The sequence below is a fragment of the Chrysemys picta genome, chromosome 1 (genome assembly GCF_011386835.1).
Source record: "Chrysemys picta bellii isolate R12L10 chromosome 1, ASM1138683v2, whole genome shotgun sequence".
Classification (NCBI taxonomy): domain Eukaryota; kingdom Metazoa; phylum Chordata; order Testudines; family Emydidae; genus Chrysemys; species Chrysemys picta.
The window spans coordinates 149,402,281-149,422,847 of NC_088791.1; the positions used below are offsets into that span (position 1 = coordinate 149,402,281).

The 20,567-nt window shown below is 42.4% G+C and overlaps 1 protein-coding gene across 6 annotated transcripts in view; it reads left to right on the forward strand.

The window, feature by feature from the left end:
- GSK3B (glycogen synthase kinase 3 beta) overlaps positions 1-20,567 on the forward strand; it is a 233,238-nt gene extending 212,671 nt beyond the window's left edge. For 2 of the 6 annotated variants that reach the window (XM_065586994.1, XM_005292686.5), the window contains 4 exons: positions 707-893; positions 6,259-6,357; positions 10,240-10,291; positions 16,293-20,567. In XM_065586994.1, coding sequence (XP_065443066.1) covers positions 707-893; positions 6,259-6,357; positions 10,240-10,291; positions 16,293-16,299 — 345 coding nt within the window. In that variant the 3' untranslated portion in view covers positions 16,300-20,567. The remainder of the gene's footprint in view (positions 1-706; positions 894-6,258; positions 6,358-10,239; positions 10,292-16,292) is intronic. The other 4 variants (XM_005292685.5, XM_005292687.5, XM_005292688.5 and 1 more) reach the window with 2 other exon arrangements.

Genomic DNA, 20,567 nt, shown 5'->3' on the forward strand with positions numbered 1-20,567 from the left:
CTTCAAGGAAGAACTGCTGTGAACTCTGTGCTTTATATCCTCAAGGTAAACTTCTGAGAGAGTCAAATAGCTTTCTCACTCACCACCTTTTAGTGTTCTCACAAACTCCAAATGTGCAGGAATTATCCCTGTTAATAGGAATCACTTAACACAAGAAGGTCAAGAAGAAGAAGCACCTGTAAACTTGAACTAGAGCTTTTCTGCACCAAGCCTGTTCAATTCCAAACTTGAACAGTGTCATCCATAGCAATAATCTGACCAACTTGCCTGCAAAAATCCACATTAGGGGGAAAAATCATTTGTTTACTGCCGAAATGAATGGTGGCGACCTTTCTAATTTTAACTTTCAGTCAATCCTGCTCATTTGCACCCCTCTCCCCATCATATGCATGGCTGATTTCACCCACTGTGTTTGTTGTCATAAGATCAATGAATTTTCCTTTAATTCTTAAAATTGTTTTTCTGAGCTCTCCCATGCAGCCTTTCACTAGCATTGCATCCTTCACCCACACAGCAAAACCCTTTGCACTTAACCTTTTCAACCCAGAAGCTGGATTCTCCCATCCCAACACATGAGGACCCATTATATTAGCACAAATAGCATTTAGTTTCAACTCACTAAGCACTGAGAGATTTAATTGCTCAGACTTGCTGCAGTAATAAAAAAGAAACAAGTCCAAACAATCTGTCTCTTGTTTTTCTGTAGGTCTTCCGACCCCGCACTCCACCAGAAGCAATCGCACTATGTAGCCGTCTGCTGGAGTACACCCCCACTGCCCGCCTGACTCCCCTGGAAGCATGTGCGCACTCTTTCTTCGATGAACTACGGGACCCAAATGTCAAACTACCCAATGGGCGAGAGAAACCTGCACTCTTCAACTTCACCACTCAAGGTAGCCTGTGAGCGTTGAGGAGCCTTCCGTTGGGAAGAAGCACTGTGCCAAAAGTTCTGTCATACAAATGCCATTCCCCCAGTAGTAAAATCAAGAGGTGGGGCAAGAACATGGACCAGTTGTATAGCCAGTGATCGTTCTCAAAAATGGACTGCATCAGCTTTGGGAGAGGGGAGGAAAGGGTTATGAAATCGTTATCTTCTTGCATTATTGATTCAAACTCAGTCCACGGGACTGGAAGTAATTACTGTCTGATTGCATAAAGTAAGTTTGCAGCTTCAGTCCAATTCCTAGTGTCCACAGTCCAAGTGACACCTTTGTTTGGAGTCTCACCACAAAGGTTGAGGACCCAGTGAACCACGGGAGACTGAATTGCCTTCTAAAGATGACCCTGATCATCATGTTTCAGAGTAGCAGCCGTGTTAGTCTGTATCCGCAAAAAGAACAAGAGTACTTGTGGCACCTTAGAGACTAACACATTTATTAGAGCATAAGCTTTCATGGACTACAGCATCCGAAGAAGTGGGCTGTAGTCCACGAAAGCTTATGCTCTAATAAATTTGTTAGTCTCTAAGGTGCCACAAGTACTCCTGTTCTTTTTGCCTGTTCATCATGTTTGAAGCAGGTTGTTGGGAAGCAATGTGGGAAAGCTTGCATTGCTGCTGCCCAGGTTGTCTGGTCTGGAGGGGGAAATATGAAGTCCTTAGTTCTCCAGGGCTGTAAATACTACATCTGTCATCCAGTAGTAAATAGAGTAAGAACTTTTGAGGAAGTAACTTTTTAAATTACACAGCATGACCCTGAAATGTTTCATGTTGAACTATCTGCAGCCACATCAGTACCAAATTAGCCATCCTTCCCCTCCTTTCCCCCCAAAAATATGTACATGCAAAGATTACATCCCTTACATCATTTATTCTCTCCATTCACATTTGATGAGTCTTCAGGGTTGGTTTGGTTAAGTATGGAGTGCAAGAAATGTGGTGTACAAGCTTGTTAATGTTGTAGTGTAGTCTTCTACATAAATAGCTGCAAGCTCTTAGCATTAGGGCGGGGAAGAATCCCTATGCACTGTTATCTGCTAGGAATCTGTTCCCATTCCAGTTCAGCTCATGTAGTTTAGGCATGGAGGCCTGCTCTGTAGTAAGTGCAAGATCCACCTTCTTATGCCTGAAACAGAGTCCTGTCCATGCTCCCAGCTTTGGAACATGGTGCCCAGTTGTAACCCAGGTAACTGAAGCAAGGTTTGTGTCCGTACAATGTAACTTTTAAACCGTGCTACACATTAGTTCAAGCCCTGCCAGGGAGGGTAAACACAAATGTAGTCTTTTGACTTAACACAGTGGTTCTCAAACTATTGTACTGGTGACCCCCTTTCACATAGCAAGCCTCTGAGCGTGACCCCCCTTATAAATTAAAAAAACTTGTTTTTATATTTAACACCATTATAAATTATGGATGCAAAGTGGGGTTTGGGGTGGAGGCTGATAGCTCGCGACCCCCCCATATAACCACCTCTCGACCCCCGAGGGGTCCCAACTCCCAGTTTGAGAACCCCAACTTAACATGATTCACACTACCCATGTGGGAAGTGCACTGCATTGGTTGTACCAAAACACTTCCCAGAGAGAGAGTGGACAGGCTAAACCGATTTGGAATGTAGTTTTAACAACACACACAGGGCTGATATACATTACAAGGGGAGATTGTTGTACTGTTTAGTCCTGCTAGAGCTGTAAAAAGCATTGTCCACACACAACATTGTGCAAGTGTTGCTAGTATTGCTGAAATTGCACAACCTCCCACATCACTTTGAGCAGGGGGCTGGACTAGATGACCTCCTGAGGTCTATTCCCGCCCTAATCTTCTATGATTCTATGATCACGTCCATCCACAATCATTTACACATTTTTGCCACCCTGAACTACCAGTGTTGTAACAGAGCCTACCAGCTCAGTCCCACTGAGGGATCTGATATTCCTGTTACTACTGTGCTGTGTTAGTCATTACTAGCGTGAAGTTTTGCAGTTGAACCAGCAGATCAGAAAATTATTTTCTGCCTCTGACACAGAGCTGCCATTTTGCCAGTGTCTTTTTTAGGCAGTAAAGAGCAGTCCGTGTATTGTTTTATTTTGGTTTTTTAATCAGAAAGTTTCATTTGAAACCTAATTGTGTCTCCACATAACTAGAAATCTTTGCACTATAACCTTCTGAGTACTCTTGCAGGTCCAGTTTACTTTCAGACAAAATAGCTTGGCTTGGAAGCGGGTGCAGTCTGAAATGTATGGGGGCTGAAACTCTGAAGGGCTTGTCTATGTTGAGAAGAAATTGTTGTAGGGACATAATTGCGTGAAAAGTTTGGTCCTCTGACTTGTCCTTGTGACTGTTTAGCAATGTTTGCGTATGTGGCAAACAGGTCTTAAAAATGTAGTTTTACCAATGCATTCTGGGATTCCTGAAGTAACTAACCCATTGATAATGGGAACAGAGGCTACTGGTCTATTTCTAAACACAAGACATTGCATTGGGATGGAGCTAGGAGGACAAGCTGAACTGGTACCTCTGTAATGTTTGACTTCCTTTTTCCTTGATGGGGATATACCTCTGTAAACTGCACTGATTCTGCTAGAACTGAACTAAAGTCATGGTCCAAGTTGTGGCAGCCAGTCTTTGTAAGATGTCTTGGACAATTGTGTGTGGACAGAAGATGCTGAAGTCTTTGCAATCTAAAGGCATTCCAGGCAAAGGCTTCCTACAGCCATATTTAGTTTATTTATTAACAGAGTGTAGAGAGGGCTTCAGAGTCCTGAGTTGGGGATTTGATTCAGTTAGGCACCCTAAAGTTAAGGTTCTTTTTCATATCTTGGGCTGGAAATCTTCTGAGAGAGAAGGGAGGCAGGCAGGCTGCAGATAACACAAATCTAGCCATTCCCTGCAGTATTTTGGCATGTCCAGTATTGGGCAGAACCAGGAGGTGTGTTGCAGCTACACACAAATGAGAGAACAAGTATTCAATCAAGTTTTTAACCAAAGCTTTAATTAAACTTCAACAAATTGCAGTTTGTTTTGGGTCAGTTATTTTCTCTGAATTGATCCATCCCTCTCTAGTTGAAATATTGTGATATTCACGGCATCCTGAATTTAGATTCCTAGGTACAATGGGGAGGGTGCGGGCCTCTTCTGCCTATTATCTCTACTCCCTAGTGTAGCTTCTAACATATTTGCACTTCTAGTAAATTTTTCTGCCTGAACCACAGGTGGGAAGATGCTTAGTGAGTGAAAGTGGCTATTCTGCCAGTGTGAGCTGAATTCTTTAATGACTGGATGCAGGAAGAATCACAGTGGAATGGAAGCTGTGTTGACTCATTATAGTTATACTAGGTCAGCCATACCTTTTAGACATTGGGAGTCTGGCTAGAGACACTTGGCCGCAATACATTTTAACTGGGTGTGCTATCTCTAAAACACTCCCGTCAAGGGGTACTGTGTCAAGCAAGATGAATGACATTTTTACTGCGCTCTTGGTAGGGTAAGTGTCCACATTTCCACTTCATTTCCCTGTTGGATTACATGCCAGTGGCTAACAGAGCTGTAGAAAGAGCGAGATACACAGTGGGTTCCCTATACCAACTGATTTAAGAAATTACTCTGGGGCGGGGAAGGAGGAAATAGTGGAGTAACTTCTTTGGGCCTGGAGTGGCTAGTAGCCGTGTGCTCATAGTTAGATGGTGTTGGTCTGGTTTCAGTTATTGCAGTGACTCATGTTTGTTTATGGCCAGTCAGTATTTCTGTGTATTTTGAGGAAGCACAGCCCAACACTACACTGGTGAGAGGTTAGTAAGTAGTCGAAATGGGCTTTCTCCAGCTTGGCTTCTCAGTCCATTACTTTTTCTTTTTACTTTATTTGTTGAAAAAAATAAAAAAATCAAATGGACACGTCAGCCCTTATAGGCCCTAAATTCAGTGTACATGTTACAGAAAAGATATAGGCTCCTTAATCTGCCTCGTAAATAAAACCCAGTAGCTAGTGACAGTCATGTACAAAACCACCCTATGTGTCTGTGAGATGATTGGACTTGGTTTCAGGACAGATGTTTCTCTCTTTACAGGGTTTATAATAACTACTGTCTGCATGCGCTTCTCTCCCAGGCGAGTTCTTGCAGTGCCAAGGGTTGTCTTTTTCCTCCTTCCTTGAGGTGACTGCCCCGTTGCTTTATCTGGATGTGGCTTCCTTTAGAGGCAATCTTTTCCACTCCTGAAACAGCCTTCAGGAGACTCTCCTTCCTCTTTGCTCCATTGCCAGCTTCGGTGTAGTACTAGACTGATCCCCTTCAGGGCAGCCAGCAGTATTATCACTTGATGACCTAATCGGCTCCACCCCATCACACTTAGCTCATAGTGTTACCACCAGTTGCCATTATAAGACGCCTGTTACTCCGATACATATTGCATCTATTTTAAATTTGGGGCCTCAGCAACTTGACTGTTCTGTTTTTCTTAAGTTATGTTTTTAGAAAGAACAGTAGTAACTTTTGTGTTCCATTTAACTGACCTGAAAATCAAACCCTTCGGCTTTTCACTGTGCCTTCAAAGGAAGTATCAGCCCTTCTAGGCTGCTTGGCAGCATTTAAAGAGACTTAACTATGTCACTGGTGTTGGGTTTGTAGGTCCCTGACTAGTGAAGTTTAATGCAGTGTAGTTGTAGCTGTGTCGATCCCAGAGTATTAGAGACACAAGGTGGGTGAGGTAATAGCTTTTATTGGATCATCTGTTGGCGAGAGAGACAAAGACACCGTCCCATCTCAGCAGTATAGTGGCATCTCTCGAATGCTAGTCTCTCTCTCCAACAGAAGTTGGTCTAATAAAAGCTATTACCTCACCCACCTTGTGTCTCTAATGGAGTTTGTGAGTCAAGGAACTGACTCCCCGGAGTTGTTGGAGAACCTGTAACAATCAATGCCCAAAGCAGCACACTGTTGTCATCAGCCTTCTCCTTTAAGCTGACTGTGAGTGGGTGTGTTCATGAAGGGAAAGGGTGATTCTCAGAATGAAGTTGTATTAACAGGCTGTTTCCAAGGACCAGGATTGGTCTGTGCTTTGCTAACTCCACGGTCATCTCCTTTCGCTGGGAAATTATCACTTCTTGTAGCTGTACAGAGACGCTTTGCTCTGGAAATTCCCATGCTGGATATCACTGTGGCTTCCTCTTGCTCATGGACATACATGGAAGTGTAATGTGACCTTGTTTATTAGGGCATGCATTTCATTGATGGTTACGTTTGCTGAGAAACCCAAGGAGTTAATCTGCATGCAGAGGTTCTGTGTGGACTATAAGCTAACTCTGTTTGTTCCACCTCCCCTCCAGAACTGTCAAGTAACCCATCTTTGGCTTCGATCCTCATCCCTGCTCATGCTCGGAATCAAGCAGCTGCTTCAACCCCTACAAATGCTACAGCAGCCTCAGGTGAGAACATGCGCCTGCCTGCCTGTCTCCCTTCTCTCTCAAACGACACTCCTTCCATTAAGAAGCTTGAGTAACAGACCCTGGGGTGGATGAGGAATAATTTAATTCCAACTCCATTTTAAACTCAGTCTTGTTGGATTAGCTGGCTGTGGGCACTTTGGCAATACTAACCTGAGTCCTAACCCAGCTCATTTTGATGACGCATCCTAGTGTCTGTGTCTTTCACTCAAATTTCTAGTGTGAAGAAGTGGAACAATGAGAATAAGCTCACCTTCTAAAGATCCTCCTGGTCAGTTAATTTCTGGACCCCACAGACATTCAGCGCTGATTTTGTTAAGCTCTAAACTTTAGCTAGTTTTAGAGAGGCCTAGGCAAAAAAGAAACGATCAGCTCAGTAAATGGAGCCTCATCTGAAAGGTTTATTTCCAAGCAAATTTTGACTGATTGTGGATAAACAAGATTTTCTCACTAATGCAAAATACATTAGCACTTCCAAAAAGGATTACCAAGGGATTCACTTTTAGTGTATTGATTTCTGCTGCACCTAAGCAGTTACAGCTTCTTATTGTGGATCCCCTTATACCAGCTTTGGGCACAAATAATGCTCTGGCTTTTTGCCCAACCAAGAGTGGTTCTCTTCTTTGTCTGTCTCTTGCTGTCAGAAACTTATAAAACCTCATTACTGGCCTGGAGACCTACCGTGGTGTGTTGGGATCCTATATGAACTTACAAGTTGAGCAGTGTTAGAGCTTGGCTAAGAGATCTCCAAGGAAAACTTGGGAGTGCAAGTATGATCTAGTGTTGATGATTCAAGAGAGGGCACTCTTTCTCCCTGAGCCAGTGCTGAGCCAATGTCTCAGTATGCTCTCAGGGGTTTTGTGTGGCTGAAGGTGTTGTCTTTCAGATGAGCTGTAGGATGTGCACAGGGAACAAAAAGTATGATTGCTTACAGGTGATGAGAAATTAACTAGTGTGAGTTCAAAAAAGCACTTTCCTTGCTTTGCTTAGCACAGCTTTCGAAGAGCTCACATGGGGGGAAAGCATTTCAGGTCAAGTCCTAAATGTGAACTGTACTAAAAAATGGCTAATTAGTGTCTGCATTTTAACCCTCCTCTTAGTAGCCACTGTATTGCTGAGATGGGCCGGTGTCTTTGATCCTCATGAGAATCTTTTGCAGCTACAGAGGAATTTTGATATATTGTTCAATATTTGATAACTTTCAATTACATCTTCATAGTCTCTTGCATACACAGCTATTTTGATGACCTTGGACTCAAACCTGTGTAGTTCTTACTCTTACAAAATTCTTGTGCCGGGGAAATTTAGCCTGAATTAAGATTTCAGGATTAGGTTGTGTTGGAAACTGTGCAAACCTGATTTGCTTTAGCTCTGGCAATAGAATTCACTGTCGAGACCAGGGGAGGTGTCAACAAAATTTTTGGTGGCCTCACAGTGTGATGACTAACTCTTGCTCGTGGCTGCTCTGACAATATTTCCTAAAATACTTAATTAAGTTCAGAAAAAACAAATATGTATATTTACATGTCCAAATCATTGCAATTGATTGATGTAGGTTTTTTTTTGCAGACTCAATAATAAAAATAATATACAGTTTGGTGCCCTCGCCTCCCCTGGTCCCCACTGCTTTCTCCCCATTGCCTCGGGCTTCCTTCCATTGTCTCAGACCCCAGGCTTCCCCCACTTCTTGCCTCTGGACCACAGCACCCAGTAAGGCCGGCCCTGCAAAAGCCCAGAGCCCCATAGCTGGAGCCGGGGGGTGGGGGTGGCTGAAATCCAAAGACCTGAAGTTAGGGTGGGGGAGGGTGAAGCCTGCTGCCAGAGCCTCTGGCTGAACCAGGAGAGGGGGGCTGAAGCCCACCCCTGAGTGCTGCGGGGAGGGGCCACTGCTTTGCCCCCTCCCCCATCTCTGCGCAAGAAGCTGTTGTGGACGCAGGAAAAACCCCTGGTGGTCACGGTGGCCGCATTTGAGAAACACTGGGTCCCTGAGCAGCAAAGTTCTTCTAATCATTAAACCAGTATCAGAGCAGCATGGGAATGGGTTTGCCATCTGACACAGGGCACCCACACTGACAATGACACTTTTCAGCAAAACGTTTGCCCTTGTAAATAAATTATTCAAAGCCACTCTTACAGCGGTGAGATGTTAGCTGATTGTAGATGTAGCATGAGATTTAAAAAAGTTACGCAAGTTAGTGGGTTATAATTGCATGGTAATACAGTGTGGCATTTTGTCTTATGCCTGGGCTACACTAGCAGGGGGGAAGGGCGGGAACTAAGGTTCGACTTACCTGGCTGTTCTCACGGCTGCGAGTCGACTGCCGCGGCTCCCCCGTCGACTCCGCTTACCCCTCCTGCCGAGGTGGAGTACGGGCGTCAATTCGCGGATCGATTTATCGCGTCCAGACGAGACGCGATAAATCGATCCCCGATACATCGAACACTACCCGCCGATCCGTGCCTTTATGCCAGTGAACGTGATCAGTTAGCTCAGGTAGTAGCCGCTCAGACTTCAGAATCCAGAGAGTCCAGGTTTAGTCCCCACAAACAACCCTCCTTAGGGCCTTGTTACATAATCACTGTCACTTCTGATGGTGCTGAAGTGTTATTGTTACATAGCGACATTAAATCTGTGTCTTTATAATGCAATAGCTGAAAATTCAGGATACTGTGTTGATCAAAACTGGGATGGGGGAGCCAATTTTCAGCATGACAGAACACTGTCTACATCTTCCTGAGTCCAGAGCAGAGTCATGGTTCGATAATAACCTCTAAAATATCCTCTGATTGGTAGTTTTCCCCAAGCCTAGCATGGTAATGCTGGTCAGGAGACTTTCTCTCCCCAAATTCTGTTGGCATGGAAACTGCACTCTCTTTGGAATGGTAGCACACCTTTATTTAACATTTGTTACAATAGTGCCTAGAAGAGCTAGTCACGCCCATTGTGTGCTAGGTCCTGTACGGACACATAAGATGACACAGGCGCTGTGCAAATTGCCCTGACATCTGTAGACTCATATACTGGGGGAGGAGTGTGCATAAAAAAAATTTAAGAACCGATGGGTTGAATTTCTGCTTTAAGTGAAAAACTCAACTCAGCTTTAACTTAAATAATTTTTTTTTAAATTAATGGAGATATCCTATCTCCTAGAACTGGAAGGGACCTTGAAAGGTCATCTAGTCCAGCCCCCTGCCTTCACTAGCAGGACCAAGTACTTGATTTTGCCCCAAATCCTAAGTGGCCCCCTCAAGGATTGAACTCATAATCCTGGGTTTAGCAGGCCAATGCTCAAACCACTGAGCTATCCCTCCCCCCTATGGAATCCCAACCAACATCTTGAATGCACACACTGTGTGAGAGACATTATATGTGTGGTCACAACCAGCATTTGATTTTCACAGTGACTTACACCCAGCTGAGTATCTGGATCAACACCAACTTACTGCAGATGAGGATCTGGTCTATAGTGTGTCTCTGAATGTGTTTGCTGCCATCAAACATGTGGTGGCAATAGCTATCTGCTGAAATGCATTTATCATGCAACTTTGACAGCTTTATCTGAACTTCACCTGCTAAACAGTCCCTCCCAGAACTTACTGTAACATCATAGCTTCAAACAGCTCCTGTGTAAAATGCTCCCAGAAAAAAAGCCTCCCAGCTGACTGTTACCTGATTTCCTCAAAAATGTCTTTGGCCTGTGGCTCAGGCTGGGCAATATTTAGTCCTGGATGAGTGAATGTCACTTGCTTCTAGCCCAGTGAAATATCAGCCCTTGAAGTGCTGGCTGTATGTGAAAGGGAATTATTGTGTGTAATTTTTAAGAGATTTCCAAATACATTGGTTATAAATTCCCTCTCCTTCAGATTCCTGTACGGGTGGGCTCATGGTACTGATGGGAGCTGGCTTTTCAGGAAGGTGGGTATGAAATTTTGCTCCAATACCATTTGTAAACTTACTCAAACACCCCTAAACTAGGATTTCTTTGACCCAGTTGCATGTTTGAATACAAGATGATTTTGGGGCAGGATGAAAGTTGTACTTGCGTCAAGTTTGGAATAATTGTATTGTTCACAAAGTGCTTTTCCACTAGTGCCTTATGCAGGTCATCCTAAAAGTGTCAATAAAGCCCTTATGCCACAACATCATGTATTTTTCTTCCTGGATCAACAAGCGGCCAGATAGCTGCTCTGCTAGTCAGCATTTCTACCTGAGGGGGGGTGCCATCCTGCATGGGACCCTGGCCAGCATAGCTTCAGGGATCATTTTCTGATGCATCATGCTGTGCTAATCCCTTTGATCTAAAATGAGACATGTTCCAGCATCCTCAACAGCAAGGTGGGACAGAGCGGAACTAGAGTTGCCTGCAAGCGCAGGGCAGTTGCACAAGACCTTGACAACACTCATAATAAAGTAATATTTAGCACATAGATGTGCAGTTTCACCTTGACAGCACTTGGAAAGCATTTATTTCTCATCCCCCATGAGAGAGAGGCAAGTATTATCCCAGTTTTTTAGACGAGGAAAATGAGGCTCAGGGAGGTGCACAGATTACACGGGGTGTCAGCAACTGAAATTGCTGGCTCCCAGCTTTGGGCTTAGACCACTAGATCACAGTTCTCTATAGAGAGCAGTAAAGTACAACATGAGCCTGGATTTCTAGGCTCAAAGAACCTCTCTCTGACGAATTTTGTCTCACCCCAACCTTCCCCTGGAGTCCTTAATTGTCCTTTTAAGGACCCTCAAACTATTGGCAGGCTACCTCAGTGTGTCCTTTCAGGTTAGCATTGCAATATATCAGGAATGAAAATCCCTGTGGCCTTTGACAAGTTCTTAAATTAAGTAGCATCTGAGGGTTGTAATACCCAGACTGCAGCTCCATCCTCTATAGCATCCTTTCTGGTAGGCTTCTGAGGGACACCATGTCCCTGACCAGAAAGCGGAGGCAATTCCAGAAGTAGGACTGGGAGAAGCACCAGCAACATGCTGCCTTAAGGAGCAGTAGATCACCACCATTCTTGACAAGGCTGTGGAGACAATAATTAGGCCTAAGCCCAATACATGGTATGTTTCCATCAGGTGCAGAGCTGTCAGGTTGATAATGAGGAGGCTTCTGGCTGAGAACAGTCTCACCCCAAGTACTGTTGAGCCTGCTGCAGTCACCTCCCCAGCCTGGGGAGATTTAGCGGGAACCAGCAAACACCACAGTCACAAGTGCTTATCACAGTGGCACAAACACTAATCTACCCCAACAAAAAGGCTTTTTCTCTCTTTTTTACTGGTTCTGTCAAGGGCACAGATTTCCTCATGTACTCTGCTTAAGTGCTGACTCCCCAACGAAGGAGGAAGAATCTGAGTGTGCAGGGCCCCTTTCTGTGCTGGGTGCTTTCAGTGCAACGTCTTAGTATGGAGGCACTGAAACTAGCATATAGCTGCGCTCGTCCTGCTCCCCAGCCTGCACTCTGGTGATGTGGCAGCACAGAACCTGCAGAAAAGCCAAGGTGGTGTCTTTCCTAGAGTTCATGGTGTACAGCACATGGGTGTTTGCAGGCATGTACCAGCTCCCGGAGCAGCGTGCACAGTCTGATCCCAAATTGGAAGGCCTTTGTATATATTGTTGTAGAAGAGCCACAAGTATCGGAACCTAGGCTGTCTCCTTGCTTACCCCTCCCTCTAATGTGTACACACAGCTGATCAGAGGCAAATGGTCTGCAGGAACTCAAGCTAGCAAACTGACCATGAGAGAAGCAGGTTTTATGTACATCACTTGGGGATAGACTTTTCCCCATTCCTCTCTGACCGTTTGATAATTACATCTTAACACTTTTAGCTGCGCTGTCTTCAGGGGCAGTAAATCAAGAGTCATAGCATATTCCAACAAGTGGTAAACAGAACACACAGTGATGCTGTCTGTTATATGTATTCTCATACCCAATGGGACTGGGACTTTTCAGCTTGGAAAAGAGATGACTAAGGGGGGACACGATAGAAAAAGCAGGGACATGATAGAGGTCTATAAAAGCATGACTGGTGTGGAGAAAGTAAATAAGGAAGTGTTATTTACTCCTCCTCACAACACAAGAACTAGGGTTCACCCAATGAAATTAAGAGGCAGCAGCTTTAAAACAAACAAAAGGAAGTAGTTCTTCACACAACACAGAGTCAGCCTGTGGAACTCTTTGTCAGAGGATGTTTTGAAGGTCAAGACTGTAAAAGGGTTCAAAAAAGAACTAGATAAATTCCTGGAGGATAGGTCCATCAAGGGCTGTTAGCCTGGATGAGCAAAGATGCAACCCCATGCTTTGAAGTGTCCCTCGCCTCTGTTTGCCAGAAGCTGGGAGTGGGCTACAGGGGATGGATCACTCCATTGCCTGTTCTGTTTATTCTCTCTGAAGTACCTGGCATTGCTTCTGGCACTGTCGGAAGACAGGATACTAGGCTAGATGGACCATTGGTCTGACCCAGTATGGCCCTTCTTATGTTCAGTGTGATGGTGAGTTAGATAGTTAGCGTGAACGGATAGCTATCAGAACAGCAGGGACTATATTTTAAATCCAAGGGCTGTCGATAATGCCAACAACATACTGGTAAAATATTGGATTGCTATCTTAAGTACATTGGGATGATTTTTACTGCATTTGAGGAACCATTCTGGGGTGGAGAGAAGCCAGGACTGGAAAATAGCCTGCTACCCGGAGTAGGATTTCTCTTCTCAGCTTGATAATCCCATTTTCTGATCCTGGTTATCACTTCTCAGATGTGGGTAGGTGGTCACTCTCTTTTTCCGTTTGTCTCCTTTTCTCCTAGGTGATGATGTACTGTTAACCTTCTCTCTCCTGGAGCGTATTGTCTCACTCTTCCATCATCCAGTGCTGTGCTTTTCTGGGCTCTCTTCCTTATTTATCAGTGTCCTTTTTCCAGTGCGGTGCCCCCTACTTTGGTCATTATTAAGAATGGCTAGATAAAAGAACTTCATCAGCAAACATGTATTCAGCTGCACAGTATATCCCTAGAGTTACTGTTGTATTTTTTATTGCAGCTGCGTTGCATGATAAGCTCTTTACTGGTGTGGAGATGGTGTCGCCCCCAGTTTTTCTCTACACAGCCTCCGATTTTGTACTTGTGCTAGCCACTGCTTTCCTTCAACTGAATTGTTATATTTACTTACATCAATCTCTGCCCCTTTTTAATGAGCCTATTTCTCTCAAGATCTCCAGTTTGTTCATCCAATCTAACCTCAGCTGTGTTGTGATAGCTTCTTGTGTGATACCATCTGCAACACTGATTAGTTTACAATTAATTGTATTTTTTTAGTTTGTTAGTGGGGAGGAGAGAATAAAAGGGAGAGTGCCCTGTGCTAATTCTCAATTATTACCTTTCTCCAGCTTAGTATTTGTAATGATCATAAATTTCTCTTTCTTCATGGTCTGTGTCAGCCAATTTTGTGTTATCCATACTCACTGGACAACAGCTTAGTTTTCTGTGTGGGACTATACCAGATACATTTTCCTTTTCCACCAGAGCTGTAATTGTGCATAAGATTTATCAGCTTTGTCTGTCCTCTACAAAAACGTGGTTAATTGGCCATCATGTTGTTCTTATATATAGGTTTCTGTGTTGACACCTCTAATATTTTACCCAGTTAACAGCATCCTGACTTTTGTTTTATCCTGTTTTAAATATTTGCTTTTTCCAGGCTTCTTACACGTCACCTATACTCCTCAAATGTTCACAAATGCACCAGCAAAACATTGAGATTCTCTCTGGAAGGACCTTTCGGTCACAGTCAAAGATCCAGCTTGCCAACAGATTTCTATTTTGTTATAAACTGAAATGATCTGTGCTGCTTCTTGTACAACAAATGAAAGAATGCCATTGAAAAGACCGAGTTTCCAAAGAAATAGGAAAAAGAGAGAATCCTTTGCTGCACTTCCTTAGAAAGCATCTTGACACATGCCCATCTTACACTATAGAGTCTCTTTCCAGTGAACACTGTTATCTGAGTTAGGGAAGAGAGAGAGCATGTTTCAGGTTATTCACCTCCAGGCACTGATCCTCCAACAGTGCATTGTATAAGCCTCATTACTGGCTTCAGCCTTGACATTAATCTGCTTTCAGCAGTTAGGAAGGTGGCAAGTCTATCTTGTGTTGAGCAACCACAAAATAAAGCAGGGTGGATAAAAATCAATTATTTAAAAAAATAAATAAATAAAATTGGATTTTTTAATTTAAATTAGATTTTTTTGATAAAATGCTTTTTCAGGAAAAAACCTATCTAAAGATAGTTTTAATTAAAATACATTATAGCTCAAAGATATCTCCTCATGGACTAGGGATTATAAATTCTAATTCTATAGTATGAGACAATACATTCATGTAATGTTTAAGAAAAGTTTGGTAAATGAGTTCCAATAGTTCATGGATTAGGGACCCAATCTTATGGGGTTCCAGGGGCTTCTGTATAGATTGTTTAGGTTAATCTTTCTATCTACCCAACGGGACTCAGTGCTGAACCTAGAAGATACATCGGAGATGCTTAGTTTTGAAGTTCTCAAACTGTGGATTTGTCTCTCCAGAGGTAACATGCGTGTTAACAGCAAAAAGGTTTTTAAATAAATTAATATAGAGAGGTGAGAAATAACAGACCTCAACTCTATTGTCTCTCTGCAAATTTGTGTACACAGAATCAATCCCTTACCTCTCTCTAAAAGTGCAAAGTTTCAAAAAGTTCAATTAATAGAAGATTGTTGGGGGCGGAATACATCTGGACAAGGAGAAGAAGTCTGGAGATAAATGTGAGAAGTGAGGGACATATGCTTGTTTTGTTAAAATATGATATGTTTGCTGTTGAAGAAAAAAATCCAGAATACTTAACGTTGTTGTTTTAGTTAAATAAAACAATTTAAATGTCTGGTGATGTTCTCCTCCTAATACAGCCTGGCAAGAAAATCCTCCAAATATTAATGATTAACCTGTTGAATTGGAGATAGTTCACCTCCCAGTGACTTCATAAATATCTGCTTCAATTACCTTTGGTAAATGAAATAACCAAACAATCATTCATTTTCTGATGTAGCTGTAAAACTAATCTGAAAAGTTTTTCAAAATAAATCACGGTTTAAAAATGTATAGTGTGTACCTTCTAAAAATGAAACCTATATCTATGAATTGGGAAGAATATATATTAAGGTTATAACAACCAACAAGAATGCACTTTTTTGTAGAAAATAATGATTAAATTGAGTCTTCCTGACTAGTGATTTAAATCAAATCCACCCTGAAATAAAGCAATAGACTTGAAAGACACGTATTGAGGGAACCAGTGTATGAATTACACATTAATACACAAGCTGGTTCTACCAGAGACTGTGGCTGGTTGCTTTCATTGTCTTGGCTCATTCACACATTTAACAGAGATGGCTTCACTACATGATGGACACAATATAAAGCCTAAGCACCAATGGGAAAGCTTGTGGTAGCCATACATACTTTGGGAATGCGAGTGTGCCTTGCCATGCCAGTACAGTTACTGAATTCTAACATGACTGTGAGCGTTGCAGCAGGTTTTCCCCCTGGGCTGCCTCTGGCATACAGCTATACACACTTGCAGTTTAAAGTGCGAGGTAGCGCTAGTACCCTGGTGACTTCAACCTTTGAAAAAGGCTTTTCTGCTGCTCCATTTGAGTCAGTAATATGCTGCTTGCAGATCATGCCCCATTGAATCACTCCTGCCTCACCCATGATTGCATTCAGGAGAACCCCTTAACCCCACAGCATGGCACAGTGATGCAGAGTACATCGGTTCTAAGTTGGTGGGGGCTGTAGGGCTGTGTGCACCATAAAGGTCAAATCCATTGATTGAGGTGCTGTTGCTTGGAAGTAACACTGCTTTTTGCTCTCCCCTTTCTGTCGTTGGCAGATGTTAATGCAGGAGAGCGAGGTCAGACCAATAACGCAGCTTCAGCATCAGCCTCCAACTCCACCTGAAGTGGTCCCACGCAAGCCAGCTGCACAGGAAAAATCACCAGTAATTTGAGTCTTGCTCAGCAACACTGGTCACATTTGGAAAGAAAATTAAAAAGAGGAAAAAAACAAAACAAAACAAAACCCTGTTCATTTTAGTGTTCAATTTTTTTATTATTATTGTTGTTCTTATTTAACCTTGTAAAATATCTATAAATACAAACCAGTTTCATTGTATTCTCACTCTGCGGGGTCTCCAGGGCAAGGGAATAGGTGGGGGGGAGAAGGGAAAGTGGAGCAATAGAACACATCAATGTCTCTTCCCTTGACAATCTCTTCATATGGAAAGTTTGCTGTTGTGTACTTCAGAACCAGGACTCTTGCCTCATGCCCCCTCCCACAACAGAAAGAAGGAAAAAAACCTCATTTTCTGCTGACTTTTTTTTTTTATAACCTCTTTTTTTTATTTTCTTTTTAAGTGAAGTTTCAGACTTTGGTGTAGTGCACAGCTTGAATTTGGTTGGGAGCTTAGCCGGGATCATTCAACAGAGCTAAGCGTTTCTTGTAAGTGAATCCATATCTAGGCTATCAGAAGAACTGCCTTTGGCATGATCTGGGAGGTGGGGAGGTGATAGGACAATAGGTAGCCCAGGGGGTGGGGGGGGTGCTTACTGTATGTCTAAACTTGGAACTGCTAGTGGAAGACTTATTTTAAAAATTAGCGCTAGCAATAGAGAAACCTGCAGCTTCAATATGGAAAAAAGTCTATCAAGTGGGATATATATATTTATAATATATACACACACGCATGTCAAACACGCCTGGTTAGCTTTATTGAAGCAGCTTGTTTGCCTAGTCTGAGCTCCTCCACCAAGTCTTGGACTTCTTTGTTTTTAAAAGAGCCATGTAGTGCAAGAGAATGGCCAGTCAGCTCTAATCTCCAGCAGAGAGAAGATGATGAATGGAATCCCACAGGAGGAGGGGGCAGGCGGAGTTATGGGGCCTTTTGGAAAGTGGCCACTGTGAAAGCATTTTTCGGTTTTTCGCTCTGAACGGGATGCCCTTTCCCGAGATGCACACAGGAAAAGGACATCAGAGTTTATAATGTGAACTGTAACAATCTACTGGTTTATTTGTAATATTTTTTTACTGCAGTTTGAGCTTGCAGATTGCCACGCTCTATAGATCTAATTTTAAATCCACAGCTAGAATCTGTATTTAATTTCATCATTTTAACCTCCTGCTTTTTTATCTTTATTTATTGATGCATGTGGAGTTGCCATTATGATGTTTTTACATTGGTAGAATAAAATACACATCAAAGTGATATCAACAGTAACTTGTACCTGCTGACTTGAGGGGAAGCTGACTACATAAGTGTGTGTATATAATATAAATAGATATGTGTATAACATAGATACAGTACTGCTTTTTGAGTTTTATTTTGTCTACAGCCATTAAATTGTCTGATTGAAGCATAGGATGAATGTTTGTTTCCAGTCTGAGTTTAAGGGTTTTTTTCTGTAGTGGTGAATGGTGTAAGAATCAAAGTCTCCATTTCTGAAGTTAAAGCAATATTCTTGGAAAGAGTCAGTTGAGCAGCAGGAAGTTGCAGCTGCAATGTAGAAATAGACTTTTGAGACCTGGTCTGTCTTATCCTTGAGGCTGATGTCCATGTGGGCCTTATACACATTCAGAGAAACCTTAGTCACCTTGGTGCTTATGGGCTATTACTTGACCTGTGGATCTTTAAGGCACAGTAAATTGTTTCTGACATTTACAGACTTTTATGTGTGGCCCAGGAGTAGCCAGCAGTAGCGGCTAAGTAAACTCAGTCACTGCAGGGTGGCAGGAGGTTTGTTTATGAATTCAGTACATTTCCTGTCCCTGTGCTTCATATTTGCCCCTGTTTGTGGGATTTTTTTGAAGGAATGTTTCTTAGCAGCCATAGAGGTCCCTCTGTCCTGTCTGATGAACAGTGGAAGTCTGGGAGGGGAGTTGTTTGCACAGATGAATGTATATACCTGGAAGAAGAATGGATAATTCACCTTAGTTATGTCCCTCATTATTTAGTGAAACTGGGGGCAACAGAAAAGATTTTTAAGCAGCTCTAGACCAATTACAGCTGAAGAGAAGGGAAATCACATTTTTCAATTGAACAAAAACACCCCCAGCTCCTGTAATAAATAACTGAGGCCTGAAAGGAGTGTTAATGCAAGAAATCAGCCAGTGAGTGCCATGAATGATGGACTAGAGCCTGGATGATCAAATGTCCGGAGAGATTTTAGAAGACTTGAAAAGCAGAGGACAGTAGCAGTGACTAGATCTGCTTTATAGACAAGACAGCTCGAAGGCTGGGCAAAGACATTTACTCTGTACTGGGGACAGTAAATTACCAAGTTGATAAAAATCGCTGCTTGTTTCAGGTGCCGTCCTAGGTGGTTTGTTTGTTTGTTTTCATTCAAGGTTGGTAGAGAAGGAGAGTTAAGAGCTTTTCCCTCATTCTTTTAGTTCTACTTCATGACGGTGCAAGTGTGTCTGTGTGTAAGCTGGTGTCTCTGATTTTCTTTTTCAAGGATCATGGCAGGATCACAAACGCTTTTATACATGTTAGATCCAGGCCTTTGAATAACTTTTTTTTTTTTTTTTTTTTTTTGTAAATAAGGGTATGGGGGGAGCTCCTCACCAAATTCAAGCTTGTACATTATTTTTTATTGTTTTTAAATTTTGAGTTTTATTGTTTTGTATGTAAATATGTGGACCCAGGAACTGTTATTAATGAGCAAAAAGTTACCGTTCAGGGCAGTGATTCTGTTTAATAATCAGACAAAATGTAGACGAGCTTTTTAAAGCCATATAGTTTTAACTCTGTACAGTAGGTACCGGCCTGTATTATTGTAACAATAACTCTAGCGATGTATAGTGTATCTATATAGTTTGGAGTGCCTTCGCTGCCATGATTTTTTTTTTAATTTTATTTCCCTTTTTTTTTTGTCCTTTTTAACAGCTGTGTCCCAGACAAAATGGCATCTTTGCTCCCCTGCTTTCTAACCCTTTGGAGTGCTTGTAAGGTTTCAGTGATACCATGGTCAGTAGTGGAACGAAAGGAAATTGTGTTTGTGACTCATTTCATTCGAGCCGTGGCTTTGCTCTGGATGTTCTAAAGTTGCCCACCACACCACCCCAATAGCAGTGACTGGTTTCATTTTACACTTGCCCTCTTGGTACCTAGTAGCTAGCAGCTAGATTAGACTTTGCTCGTCTCTCCCTATTCCGTGTGTCCAGAGGTCTTGTGGACAGCAGCTTCCAGAAGCCTTTGGTTTTTTTCGTCTCTCCCTTCACTGTATTAAAGAGAGAGCAAATTGGACTTTTACAAACAGAAAAGATAGTTTAAAATCCCCCTAGTGTTCTACACTGGTAGCCAGACAGCCGGCAGGACAGCTGTGGTGCTCTGGGGCCGTTCCTATAGAACACTATAGCATCTTTGTAATACGGGAATTTCCTGTTCCCTTTTCTGCTGTTCCCCAGCCCCTCCCCGTCAGTTTATTTTCTTAAGACGATAACTTTAATATTAGTCTCGATTTCTTGTGCCCAGCACGAAGGCCTTGTTTTTAAAACTAGTTCACTTGTGTTTTCTACCTTGTTAGTATTCCACATAAGATTGTCTTGAATGGGAAAACACTTAACTCTTTACCAAACCAAAGGTTGCTGTTTTTTTGTTTGTTTGTTTGTTTGCTTGTTTGTTTGGGGTTTTTTTTGGATCCATCTCGTGTCCATTCCAGTGAGGCAGAGGCTGCACTTTCTTTCTGGTGACACGAAGGTCAGTGATGTCAATTTGTTTTTGACAGTCCACTCGGAATTGTTACTAGCTTCTTTTTTTTTTTTTTTTTGCTTGTTTTTAATGAAGTATGGTCTTGATCTGTCATTTTGTCTACTCTGCAATTGCATACGTTTCTGAGATGGAATTAATTACATTCTCTGTGTCCCCTGGTGGACGTCAATCAAGACACTGGTATTTTAATTTCAAACTTAGCTACCTTTTTAAGGAAAAAAATTAATGATGGTCATTTACCTATAAATTAAAAAAAAAAAAAAAAAAAAGAGGCTGATCCAAGATCCCAGTTCACTTTTCTAGTTGTTTTAAACAAGTTTTATCTAAATAACGGCAGATGCCTGCAATTCGCAACTAGAGATCATTTTAAATGTTTCCAGACTTGTTATGCTTTAAAAA